The 13,803-nt window shown below is 37.1% G+C and overlaps 1 protein-coding gene across 1 annotated transcript in view; it reads right to left on the bottom strand.

Annotated features, from left to right (window-relative positions):
• The window catches only part of LOC146146981 (uncharacterized), an 84,424-nt gene that overhangs the window by 57,363 nt on the left and 13,258 nt on the right, over positions 1 to 13,803 (bottom strand). The window contains exons 14-26 of the mRNA XM_083387891.1: positions 12,528 to 12,639; positions 11,987 to 12,097; positions 10,968 to 11,096; positions 10,548 to 10,684; positions 7,478 to 9,733; positions 6,964 to 7,076; positions 6,357 to 6,519; positions 5,441 to 5,562; positions 4,676 to 4,817; positions 3,500 to 3,577; positions 2,847 to 3,035; positions 2,044 to 2,079; positions 1,063 to 1,288 (exon numbers count right to left, since the gene is read on the bottom strand). Coding sequence (XP_083244017.1) covers positions 1,063 to 1,288; positions 2,044 to 2,079; positions 2,847 to 3,035; positions 3,500 to 3,577; positions 4,676 to 4,817; positions 5,441 to 5,562; positions 6,357 to 6,519; positions 6,964 to 7,076; positions 7,478 to 9,733; positions 10,548 to 10,684; positions 10,968 to 11,096; positions 11,987 to 12,097; positions 12,528 to 12,639 — 3,814 coding nt within the window. The remainder of the gene's footprint in view (positions 1 to 1,062; positions 1,289 to 2,043; positions 2,080 to 2,846; positions 3,036 to 3,499; positions 3,578 to 4,675; positions 4,818 to 5,440; positions 5,563 to 6,356; positions 6,520 to 6,963; positions 7,077 to 7,477; positions 9,734 to 10,547; positions 10,685 to 10,967; positions 11,097 to 11,986; positions 12,098 to 12,527; positions 12,640 to 13,803) is intronic.

Here is a 13,803-nt window from a genome sequence, read left to right on the forward strand (position 1 = left end):
CTAAAATATAGGTTCTTAATCTGTGGGCCATAAACGTTTTTAGGTGGGCCACAGAGCATTTAGAAAATTGTTAAGTTGGTAAAAATTTTAGTTTTATTCGTTTAATTCTTTAGATCGTTTTACAATACATTCTCAAGCTTTGCATTAGCAGTTGCGTTCGGTGTAGGGTATTATAAAATATTCTTCTTTTTTCACATTTCGAAGTTATTTTGATATCTTACACATTATAGTTTGGTAACCAATTTAAGCAGAACTTTAGGAAGTGAGCCTAAGAATTTTTCAAAACTAAATGGCCACGGCCATAAAAAGGATAAGAACCCCTGCACTAAACACTAAAATTAAAGATTTGTTTACTTCGACCAGCTACTGAATAAATTTATCACAGAAGTCCCGTCGGCCGAACAATCGTCTTAAAACTGTACGGTATTAAACTATATCTTGTAAGTACTATATTAAAGTAAAACTAAGACATTCCACTAAAAACTTACACTTTGGGGTACGGTAACAAAGGTAGTCGAATGTATCTTTATCTTTAAAGTCTCGTTTTTGTCTTCCGAGTAAGCCATATATATATTGTTCTTGTTTTACCACGTTTTCTTTATCTTAATTTTCGGAACACAAGATCACGTGCTTTTGATTCTAACATGGCAATCGTTTAATTGGGTTGGGTTTGCAATCTAAAATGTTTTGAAATCATATGCAAGTTAACGTCAGGGCGGCTAATTCTAGTTCCAATCAATTCGGGTTTTAACAAAACCGCTACTTTGTCCAACGGCATTTTATGCCTCTAAGTCGGAACAAATAATTGAAATTAACACTTAATGGTCGGAACGACTTAAAGATTATTTAACAGTTTGGAAAGCGTTGACTTTACAGTATGAAGAGCGTAGACTATGCTAAATAAAGGTACTAGATTTCATTTCTCGCAACCTATTTACATACGCCGATGTGATGACCGTGAAAGGATGTAAAATTTAAATCGCATTTAGGTAAAATCTTTATTCAGATGTAGAGGAATACCAGCGTTTAAAAACTGTTTTTCATAATGTTATCATTTCTTACCTGACCATCTCCATTTGAACGTGACCACCTTTCTGCAGCGCTGACGTACTAAACTTGTTTCCCAGCATCCGCCAATTGTTTCCCAAGGGTTGGTTGGCATCGACAGCCCAGAACTTGGCCTGAGCCATTCGGGAGCCTCTTCCATTTGACGTCACGAGTGTTGGTGACGTCACTGCATTTGTTTCCGTCACGGTTTGGACGTAGAAGGCCTTGCGACGGGGTAATCCTGGGAAGCGCAAGTATGCTCTTTTATTATTATCAAAGTTTAAGAATATATGATTTCCGTAAAGGAATGCAATATATTATTTTCAGAAAATGTAAGACCTAGTTTAACATGACCAAATAGGGATGAAGAGCTTTGCAAAGGCTAACCCGAATCAATCAAGAATTTGTTTGCGACAAATTAGACATGACTATAGGTAAGACTCTAGGCTGCAATAAGATTCGAACTCCCCGCCTCGGCCTTATCAGGACCGTCGGTTTCTCTGTGAGTTGCATTTAATCAGTTGGCTTAGCAAGTCGTTAAACAACCAAAGAAGTGCCGGATTAAATATTAGGCACAAAAACAAACTTAGGAGACCAAAGAAAGGGGACATTTTCACAGCCGCATTTGCAATGGTGTCTCAGTGTTTAATGAAATAATTCGAATTGATCAGCGACTCAGACTTCAAAAATGGTTAAAATAAATTTTTGCTAATTTTTCATTCTCAATTATCATCTTAAACCTCTTTACAAATGTTTGTAGGTATGAGAACTATTTCCAAAACTAAAATCGACTAACTAATCATAAATTGACTGTCAATTAACTTTTAAATGTCGCATAGAGGGCACTAAAGTCGTAAGGGCTTAGGGTCCCGAAATGGCATGATCCGGCACTGCCTAGTGTTGCATGCTTCAGCCTGTTTGTGCACGCAGGTCATTATTATTGAAAGGGAGCATGTAAATGTTTGTGTAAGTTGCAAATGTTAGCGAATAACTTACCATCTGCGTCAGTAGCGGTTAGGTGATAAAGTTGATCTAAAAACAGAAGCAACAAAAATACATTAAACGGCAATAATTCAAAGTAGGGCCTGAGCTATTTTATTACCAAGACACAATTTTGTGGTGTAACATATGTTCCAGAAGTAAAGCATATTAAGAGTGGGTAAAAATTCGAATAGAAAAAAAAAGTTTTTTATTGTTGTGGAGCTTTGCGTGGATACAACGAAAGCGTATTAACCGTTGACTTGTTTATGGTGTTTTAAATAAGTATGTTAGATGCGCGTTTAAATTATCCTCAAAAACAAGTGTTTTGTTCTAACGTAAGTTTTATTTGTTTATTTATTTATTTTAGACATTATTTTGTTGAAATTAGTATGACTTAAAATTGTGAGATTTCAAACTTTCAATACCGTGCAACATTTCGGTACTTTATACTGGGTGTCTTGATTTAATGACCGTAAGATTTTTCGTTGTCCATGTTCTTGTTTTAAAGTTCAATGTTTTTAAATTGCAGAACAACAAATCGATTTCAAATCGCCCTGAAACGTTGTTCGCTGCCTTTCTTTGCCTACCACAGGGGTGGGCAATTAATTTGACTGCGGGCCGCATAAAACAAAAAATTTCCTGGCGGGTCGCGTAAAAAATAATCTGCATGGGATACACATAATACAAAGTGGAATTTCTTTTTAAAATAATCTTTGAATATCCTTTTTCGGACTCTGGCAAGAGTGAAAATAGGTAAGAATGCTAACAAGAGTGTTATATTTAATAAACGGGCTGTAGTTTGCCAAGGGCTGACCTACCAGGTTGATGGCGGCTAGTTGAACAATCCGTAAACCCGGTGTAGGTGAGTGCACCGATCTTGTAGTTGAAGTTTGAGGCTGCTGAGTCCAACTGATCCCTTGTGAGCAGCTTACAGTCGCTCCCGTTATGCGACCACATGTAACTTCCTCTCAATCTGGCACGCTTCGTACACGTCGTGAGATTATGTGCTGAACATGATCAAGAACGTAAGAATGCATAATAAAAAAATTGGACAGTGTATTAATAATGTTCAGTTAAGCTGATGTTAATGTCTGAAATTGGTTTGACCTGGTAAAAGTAATATTAGGAAAATGACTCAAACTTTTCTAAATCATAAGTATTGGTTTAATTTGGATTACATTTATTTTTGAAAATTAATTTTACAGAAAATATGTGAAAAAGGTTATTTCACAATAACTAGTTTGCAACACTGACAATTGGACAAAAATATTAAATCGTGTATCATCATAACCAAAATGATAAAAATTAGAAATTTTATAATGCGATAACTTCTGACTAATATGAGATACTATTTTTTAGCGGTCAAATTCCCTATCCTTGCTGTATTTTTCGTAATTTTAAAAGCTACGTATACGTGTCTAGTTATTTGTGTTTGCCGTTAAACAAGCAGTGTTTTTTCACAGAATCTTACTCTTTGTAACAATCCCGTTAAGATCTCCATCCAAGTAGAAACGTCCGAGAATGCACATTTTATCTCTTGCCACTACCCCTGAAAAAACAAACATTTTGGTAAATGTTAGAGTACTTTCCTCGGTGATTTCGGTGTTTCGATCTAAAACAAATATATTGTTGGCATTGGTGTTTAGATTCCACTCTTCGGCCGATTTATTAACACATGACAGGGCATATATATTTGGGCGAATCTTTTGTTAAACAAATTAGTAAAATTATCTCATTTTCCTCATTCTATTTTGAAATAAAATAGTCTGCATCTTTTTCTCAAATATGTTGAGTTGCCTTTTGTAAAGTGACATATTTCAGACTAAACGTCAGTTTTTTGCCAACTAATTTAAATGCCTTGACTGCTGGACATGGTCTTTTTGCTAAACCAATATTTTTCTACAATTTGCTCTTATTTGTACCAATAAAACAGTGTCCTATATACGTATTACCATGCGTCAGCAATGCAATGCAGTTTTAGAAATGTACGAGATTACAACCTACAACAGTTTAACATACGTTTCTGAATGCCAAAATATTGTTTTGGACTTGACTTTTAAAATTTTGATTTTAACTTTTGATGTGGATGTGGGCTTAATTGCATTAGGTAAAACGTTTAACTGTGTCATTTGCGAAAAGTTAAATGAGTTGTTTATATCAGGGCTGCGGAGTCGGTTAAAAACAACCCGAGTCCGAATCCGGCCAAAAAAATACACCCGAGTCCGACTCCTGAGTCCTGAGTCCGACTCCGGCCAAATGTAAGATTTTGTCGAGTCCCGAGTCCAGCTCTGACTCTTCAGCCTGTATTTTACCCATTTACGCAACTAAATTAAGGTGGATTTTCAGCAACCACTCATATTGGTGTCATAATTGATCCACCCGCATTACATGGTTAAAAAATATTTCACATTTGCTATTGCACTTTTACAACTTACATTTTGCCGCCTTAACAGTTTTAAAATTTGATACTGCGCATGCGCTCGTCGGACTCGGGACTCGGGTAGTTTTACGCGGTCTTACTCGAGTCCCGAGTCCCGAGTCCCGAGTCCCGGCTCCGACTCCGGCAAACAAACCGACTCCGTCGAGTCCCGAGTCCGACTCCGCAGCCCTTGTTTACATTACAACACTTCATGATGAATAAACTTACCTGTTCGATAGACTGAGTTCTTGAAATGTCCCCCACAGTTGTCATTGGTATTCGCGTCGCAAGATTTGCTGCATTCAGTCCCGTTGTTGTGGCTTTGGTTGTAACGGCCAAAGGTTTCTCCGCACCAACACTCCTGATGATTCTGAAACAGAAACGACACAAGTGTGATAAACCTTGCTGAACCTTAAACAACAACCTACAGTTCTAATTTGACAGGTATAGGCTATGCATTCTGAAGTAAAATAAGATAAAAGTTGTCGTTGCCGTATTTTGTTGTTCGCAAGTAAAGGAGTAAAATAAGAGTATATACCATATAGGCTTAATGTTAAAAAAAATTAGTTGTACTATTCCAATCAACTGAAACACTATGTATGAGTTAGATCTCACGATTATTTGCTTGCTTATTTAAGATAAACTGAAGCTAAAATGTATATTTCGGTATATTAAATAAATGATTCATGTTTTTACATATTTTTGTTTAGTATTCTCAATATTCAGCTAATTTAATCAATATTCAGAACAAAAGTTATTAACACGCTTTGTTTTTATAAAAAGTACATTTACGAAGTGATGGTCAAAACGTTATTTTATTTTCTAAAAACTTGCATATTAAATTGCATTTCAGCGTGTACGTAATTGCAAACTCCACACGCTTTTAAATAATAGCAAACCTTTCAAGTAAATTGATAGTCCATTTACTAAGTGAAAGCGTTTTATTGTTTTAAAAAAAAATTTAATTTGATATGTTTTAAATTGTTCTCCAACCTGTAAACCGGCGAATGAATATCTTTTGCACTTGTTAAGGCACGCTGTGAGCGTAGCTTGTTTAACCATGACGTTTTTTGGCAAGTCTCTAGGCAGGTTGTCTTCAAAACATCCAATATAACCTGTAACGAAAGGTGTAATTTCAGTAACTGTTTCAAAGACATCCGAGAATTGTACTAATCTCGTGTTTTGCACTTTTTGAATTATTTTAATAGAAAAAATTTATAGGTTTTAATTTTGTTGGTTGCATCGAAGCCAAATTAGTCGATAAAATCGACTACCTCGTCTTATTTGGCTTCTGGGTTCATTTACAAGCTACATTGCATATCCTTGTATAGTGTCCCATCTAAAAAAAAATTTTGTCATATTTATTCATAACAATTTATCTTGCGAGGTTAACCAGAATGTTTTTCAACTAGATTTTTGTAAATGAGTAATTTGGAACTGACGTTTCAAATCAAGTAATTTGAAAACAACAATATTTCAGGAGCAAGCAACAAAACTAAAACTAAGAGCAAGCAAAGTTTTTTGTACTAGAATTAACTTAGCTCATGTCATTTTTTGCGAAATTTAAAATTAAATCGAGTAATTCAAAAACTCTAACTTAAGTGCACCAAAATTTAATTACGTCATTACAAAATCGTTCAAGTCTGACACGAAACACAATATTTTATTCGAAATAGTTACTACGAATGTTAGCATAACAACCTACAGCATTACGTTTGTAAGTTGTGATTTATTCGTTTTGGTAATTTGACAATGATAATGGCGTTAACAATGGTACTAATATCCCATCGGACGTAATAAAATACGCAAGATCAGAATCTTATATTCAATCTATCTTGCTAAACAAAAATATTTAACTCTCCCTAGTATTTCATTTGTTCGCTTAAATAGAAACTCCATTGAATCTGACCTGAATCGCACAGTTTGAATCCAGTAGTGGCCCCGCGCACATATTCAATCGTAGCGTTTTCAGTTGTGTTGTACGTGTAGTAGCACCTGGCAGTCTCTACTGGCTTAAGAATGTCGGGGACGAATGTCCAGGCAAGGCAACCTTGGTCCAGCAGACAGTTGTGCTGCAACAAACAAAGTAGAAAGACGGATTTCAATAACGACGTCATTACCGGAAATGAAAAAAAAATCGGACTCGCGTTTGTTCAATAGCAAGGTAGTGACTAATTTGGCCGCACATTGTAGATCGTAAAGGTGGTTTGTAGCCTATGTGATTCGTATTACATATCTTGCAAAAAATACATTTTTACATACAAATAATTTTAGGAAATTTATGTATTTATTTAAGTACATCTCGTAATAAGTATGTCACATTTTTCCAAATGGATGCATGTTTATGCTCTTAAAAAAGTGAAGAAATCTATAAATTTTGCCGTATATTTGTTGTACGTAAATTTTGCATTGTCGTTTAAACATCAAATGGGTTCTTTAAGCAGAAATGTTTTTTATTTTAGCAACAATATCTTCCTTCCAAAACTGAACAAAACAACAAACAGATTGATAGTTACGTCACAATGATGTTGGAGGTTTCCGAGGAAATTGCTGAAAACTCTCGTTGCGCGGATTGCAAAGTGGGAAATTTCCCTGTAGCATCCCCAACCGGATAATGATTCACCCCACGCTGTAATTAAAAAAATATTTAGGAACTTTGAGTTCCTAAAAACATACGTTTGGTTCTTAAACCTGTCAAATTAACAGCTAGTTCACATCTGTGAAAGTTTGGTAGCGGTCCAGACAATAGCCTTGTCAATAGCCCAAGCAACCAGACAATAGCCTGGTCACTTAACTGTTGTAAAAGCAGTTATGGCCAAGCCTTACTTTTGGTGTAATCAGGACCTCTAGAAATTTCTCAGGGTACTTTGCCAGCATGATTCTGAACGATTTCGTATAAATTTCGGAAACCAAGTCAGTATCCTAAATATTTTTACGAACTACTTTGATAAGTAACTTTATAATGGCTAGTCACAACACTAAGGTCCAGCAACGCACTGTATTAAACCTGTTTGAAATATCCCAACTTACTCTGTGGCAGAGAGAGACGCACGTAGTTTCTCTTGGCGTGCTGCTCGTACCAGCTCTTTGACCAAGTTCCAGGGGGTGGCTTAGGCACGTTGTGGTGGTGATCATGTTCCTTATGCTTAGGGGGTGTTACGACTCTTGGTACTACTACTGGAGCTTGGTGCACGTGCTGCGGTCGTTGTACAGTTGTTTTGACGGCCGTATGGTGCTCACTCGAAGACTGGCTTGCTGTGGAAACATGGCTTGCCGCATGTTGAGTTGCTGGTCCTTGGTCTGTATTGGAGCCTTGACTTGCTTTTTGTGTTATTGCCAAAGCAGGACTGGTATGATGTTTTACTGAAGCTAGACTTGCGGTTTGATATTCAGGTGAAAGCGTACTTGTTGGGCTTAAGCCGACTGGCGAACGGTGATTTGCCGTTTGCCGCCCAGATAAAGTTTCGCTTGACGCATACCGCTCCACTGCATGTCTAACTGTCGAGGTTGAACCGACTGGCGAATCCTGATTTGCCGTTTGCCGCCCAGATAAAGTTTCCCTTGACGAATGGCGCTGCATTGAATGTGTAATTTTGGAGGTTGATCCAACGGGAGAACGTTGGTTTGCAGTTTGCTGTCCATGCAATGCTTGATTTTCTGTTGTGCGTCCTGTAAAACTCTGACTTGACGTTTGCCTTCCTGCTAATGCTTGTTTTGCAGTTTGATATCCCGTTGAAGGTATTGCTGTTTGGGTTTGAACAGACCCAGCTGACGAACCTTGACTCGCCGCATGCAAGTCGGATGTAGCTTGACTCGAACCTTTACTTGTGAAGGTTGAACCTGAAGGCGAATTGACCAGTTTTGCCACACTTTGTGCTGAAAGGTGGGAACCGTCTCTTGATGTTGCTGCTGTGCTTGTAGAGTCTCGGTAACTCGATTGATGTTTATACTGTGAACTCGTAGAGTGGGATTTTGCAGTCCGTCCCGCGTAATTATATTGGTTAGCTTGTTGTTTCGTGGCACTTGCATTAGCATTGCTTGTTCTTTTGGTTCCCGAATGTCCTAAACCACCGGTTTGTTGTATCAGGGTAATGTTACTCGCAGATCCTCCGCTGGTAGCAGATTGGTGAATATAATATCGTCGGTTTGCCGAACTTGATTCGTTTGCATTCGTCGTGTAGTTAACCAAGTATCCGCGTCTGTTGTACATCAAGTTTTTCTGACCGATATGACTTGCAAACCTGTTAAGTCTTGAGCCTGTCGAATTAAGATAGTGCACTTTTGTTTTTGTCGTCATGGTATAATTATAGGGATGGCCTTGACGTGAAGTGAACATATGTGACGTAGTTCCATTTGCCTTATGTCCAAGGGCACCCTGTGCGTTATGATACCCGAATCGGTAATTTCGTGTGCTGGTCGAATTAGTGTAGTACACTCTGCCATTAGGGATTACTGTTTGGTTAAAAGTATGATCTTGTCGGGAACTGTACAGGTTGGATGCGTTTCCCGTAGCACGATGGAGAAAGTTACGTTGTGCGCTATGATAACCTAATCTGCTAAACCCTGTGTTTGTCGTATTGGCGTGCCTTGCTCTGCTGTTCGACGTTAAATTTTGGATAACAGGGCGGCCTTGATGTGAAATGTACATGCGAGGTGCAGATCCATTAGCGTAATGTCGAATGGTACCAGATGTCCGTTCCTGGTGTCTGGTTGTACCAGCCTTTCCATTGCCTGTCCAATGCTTTACGATTGTTGTAACGTTGTGCTGCTGAAGACCAACAGCACTTCCCGCAATTTTGTGAATACTTGTGTTGAAAACTCTCCTTGTTCCTGGGTGAACAAAGCTAGTTGTGTTACCAGTGCGTTGTTGTTGTTGATAATGCGATTGTCCACTTTCAAGTTGTATGTTGTGGGTTAAGTTTTTCTGGTTGCTGGACTGTAGTTGTTTTCCTTGTATAGCTCCTCGATCACTGGTTGATGATGGAGTAACGGAACTTGATTGGCTGTCCGTGGTCTGTTGTTCAATTTGAGTTGATTGTTGATATCCAGTCAACTTTTCCACACTTTGGTCGGTCGAAAGGCCGTATGCGTCACCGTAGGCATAAGCGCCATCGTCGTAGAGCAAGTCTGAATCGCCGAAACCCCCTTGGATGCTTTGCTCTTCCAGTTTTTCTTTCACGTAGGCCCTCCGATCGGTCAGTTCGCGCTGGAAGCGCGCTATTGCGTTTTTCCATCTTTTCGTAGCGGACATGCTCAGCGCCGCGCACTTTCCCTCCATGGTTTTATCTGTAACAAGGTGAAGAGCTATTTTCGAGTAAACTTAAGCTAAACTATTACAGGAAACAGAGTTAGCTCCACAAGGCAACATAGCAGTAGATAGAAATCGCTCCACCAGACAGTGCTGGCGAAACGTCGGTTTATACTCCGTTTACACCAGAAGGGCGATTTCTATCTATTTTTACAGGAAAAGTTAAATTTTGGGTTAATTAAGTTAGGGATCACAGGCATGATTATTTAATTTAAAGGGTCGCTGTGTTTTAAATTTTGCTAAACCTTTTAGGTTTGTCACATCGCTTTATGATTCACGGCACACTTACAGCGACCCCCAACGAGGTTGAATACTTTGAGAACAACGCATTGGCAAAACTTTAGTTCCAAAAGTTGAAAAATTATTAAAGAAAAAAACTAATAGAGTTACATTTAAGCTGGATTAGATTAAATTTGTACAGAGTTGTTAATGCTGGCCGGACAAACTAACTTAACACACAGTATTAAGTAGGCTAAATATCTGGTAAAGGCAAACCGTACCAGACATTTAGCCTACTTAATACTGTGTGTTGTGTGTTTAGGCAACCGTAGCCCAGCATCAGCCTTATTTGTGTACCCATCTTGATAAAGACGTTTAAAAACGAAGTTGTATTATTTGCAGTACGTCTTTATCAAGATGATGTCAATTTACTCGACATGTTTGTCTTTGAAGCTCATTAAAAAACTGACCACACTTAAAAATTTTAACCAGACTTAATGCTGTCGACTGTAGAACGCTACATGTTTGCCTTGTATGGGTAAATAGTCCATGAATTTACACAGAGCAACAAACCTGCGGAATGCTTCCGCAAAAGGTAGATCTGCCGTGAGAGTTTCGGTGTGGTGGAGACGAAAGTGGAACGAGTCTTGGTGACGAGACAGGTGCGGTACTTGGCGGTGAAGAAGTAGATTGAACCGTTGATTATTGTGCTAAAATTAAATTAAACTTAGTCTACTAAATTACATAGTAAAAAAAAAAAACTATTGCCCTGTATACATACAGCAGTTAAAAAGTATTTTTCGTGTTTCTAAGAAAGGTAAAAAAGTTTAAGTAATGTTAAAATTACTGCAAATAAAGTCACCAAGGAAACAGAAAAAAACACAAAGGGGCAGATTTGAATCAATCAGCAATGCATTTTAATGATTAGGAAAAAGTCCAATGTCGTATTTTCATATAACGAAAACAAATGTTTCACAAAATTTATTCACTGACCGTCCTTTGCTTGGTGGTACAGGTGTCAGGAATGAGGTGTGAATGCAAGCGTACTCTTCCACATTCGGACGAGCAGGTAACTCAGTTGCAACATCTCCAAGTCCTGCGTAGTTTTGTGGACAAACCATTCTAAACACATCGTAGTTTTTAGTAACTTTGCAGGGGCGGATTAAGTGGTAGGGACTCGTGGTCCATGCTTTTAGTGTGTTGTGAGTGTAACCAGAGTTGGATCAATTGCATTAATTCGGTTCAATTACAATTACAATTACTCCGTTAAATATTACATTACAGTTACAATTACATTAAAAACTGTAATAGTGACATCAATTACAACTTTCGGCATTGAAACTTCAATTTTCTCAATATCAATGTATTGAGCCAAACTTTTAGAAAATTACAATCACAATTTAAATTACACAGAAAAAAATTACATTACAATTACATTAAAACCTGTATTTAATTACATCAATTACAAATTACAATTCATCCAACTATGTTTGTAACCTGTATTAATAAAATCGTTTAAAAAGTTTAATCATCGCGCACCTTTAATTAAACTTTTTTTTAGAATTTTAACGATATCAACGCGTTTGTTCACTTTGCGATAAGTATATTGAAATTAACGCTTATCTAAGCTATAGTTACCTTTTTTAAGATATCACGTCAAAAATGTAGCTTTTTATGACGCCACGTTATGGCGTAACTTTGTGATGTCCATCCACGCCCTCCCTAGTAACTCGGTCGCTTACTGCATTATTATCTCAATATACATGAGTGAAAATACAATTGATCGTATTAAGTTATACCAGCAAAATAATTACCAGTATAGCCTAAATTAAACGAAATGAAACATTACGCGTAAATAAATTCCAATCAATTTGTTTAAATATTCTAGATAAAGAAACGAGTTCAGATTTTGCCTAATTCGACCAGCCAGTTTCTATCCTGCATCATGGATTTAAAAACTTTTCGTAGTTTCTAAAAAGCTTTAAAAAAATAAAAACATGATGACGTTTTACCTCCAAAATGCCATGTTTTTGCTTTCCGCTCTGTTTTCTGGATTAAAAGCACTTCTTGAGAGGATTTGTCGAAAGCTAATTGGGTTTATGATTCCCGATCCATAAAGTCGTCTGTGAAGAAAACAGCATTGTTTAGATAGACATTATAGACACACCAAGACAAGAGTAAATTAAGTCATTAGCATAAAATACAATTGGTTTAAATTTAAATTAAACCATTGTTGTTAATTTAAGAATGTTTTAATAGCAACCTTTAAAGATAAACAAGCAGCCACAAAAACATAAAAACCTTTGGAAAGTAGATTGCTTTTTCCACAAAAAATATATATAGTTAATTAAACACTCAATTTTAACACCTAAACTATTTTGCTGATATCGTACATTATATTTTAATTCTTTATCACATTTAAACAATCCGTAAAAGTAACAATGACAGGCAAGAAAAAAATACTTTAAAAAAAATATTTTATCGGAACGCCGTCCCAAAAACAGTTCTTTTACCGAAATGTTGTTCCGGCTAACTTTTTAAAATAGACTGTACCTGACAAGTCGTAAGCGGCTCCCTGGTACAAACTGTTGAGCTGCCATCAACCACCCACCTTCGAGTTGACGAGGGGAAGCCCCACCGATCCTAAACTCGCGCCACGTCACTACTATATAAAAAAGTAAAACGATTTGAATCGACTGAAATATATTATGTTGCAACTTTGTTGACTCAAACTCTGTTTGAAAAATGTTTTAAGTGAACTTCAGTATTCTGCGTATGTGATAACGTACAATATTTTAGAGGTGTATTAGTGGCAGCCCGCATTATAGTGTAGGTTTTTGTTTTAACTTTTCCTAACTTGTATAAGCGTTTTTAACGATTTGTAGAAAAAAAACATTAACGTGAGGTTCGAACTATTGTCACTAGGGCACGTCTGATTGCTTGACATTTTATTTCGATACAGATACACGATTTTTTGGTCAAATAATTTTGCGATCTCAACCGATACAAAATGACGTCATTACCATCAAATGTTCAAATTGAATTTTTTTTTGGTTGTTATTATGCCAAAATATGCTTTAGCGTTAGAAAGGATATTTACCTCCGGTAGATAACTTAAGTTGCAAGATAAGTTTACCTTTCGTTTTAACCTATTATAACTGCGATGGATGGCAAATTAAGGTTTTGTTTGGTATTTGCAGCGCACCGATACCGTCTTAGCATCACATAAGGTTCCTCTCCGGGAATGTTTCGACGGGAAATTCCCGGGATTTCCCGCGAATTAACGATCCCGAATCCCGGGAATTTTTTTTTATAATCCCGGGTATTCGGCAACATAGCAAAACTTTAAAAAATATTGTCGTTTTTGAGTAATATAAAGAAAAAAGTATAGTACCAACCATGTGAAAGTCGTTGCTTGAGATTGCTTTATTCGCGCTTGACAGCGGAAAAACTTAATTAAATTTATTCTACCAATAAAAATGCATGCGCCTTTTTTTTAAATAAAAACAAATAAGGGTCCTGACTTTAACACGAGAAGGTCTTGTACGAGAAGCAGAAGCAATATTACAGAACATAAATGGGCGCTTCTTCAGTTATGAACGTATAAATTAATAAAAAAAACGGTCCTCAAATACCGCATACCACAAGGCATAATATTTGGGTTAGGGTGCGGGTTAGCGTTTGGGTGAGGGTTGGTCAAGCGTTATTATTAATAATAAACATAATAATACTTGACCAACCCTTGCCCAAACACTAATTCAAACAATATGAGTTGTGGTATGCGGTATTTTTTTGTTTTGTTTTTTTGCATAACTTTCCACGTACATAA

The sequence above is a fragment of the Ascidiella aspersa genome, chromosome 4, assembly GCF_963924565.1.
Source record: "Ascidiella aspersa chromosome 4, kaAscAspe10.2, whole genome shotgun sequence".
Lineage (NCBI taxonomy): Eukaryota > Metazoa > Chordata > Ascidiacea > Phlebobranchia > Ascidiidae > Ascidiella > Ascidiella aspersa.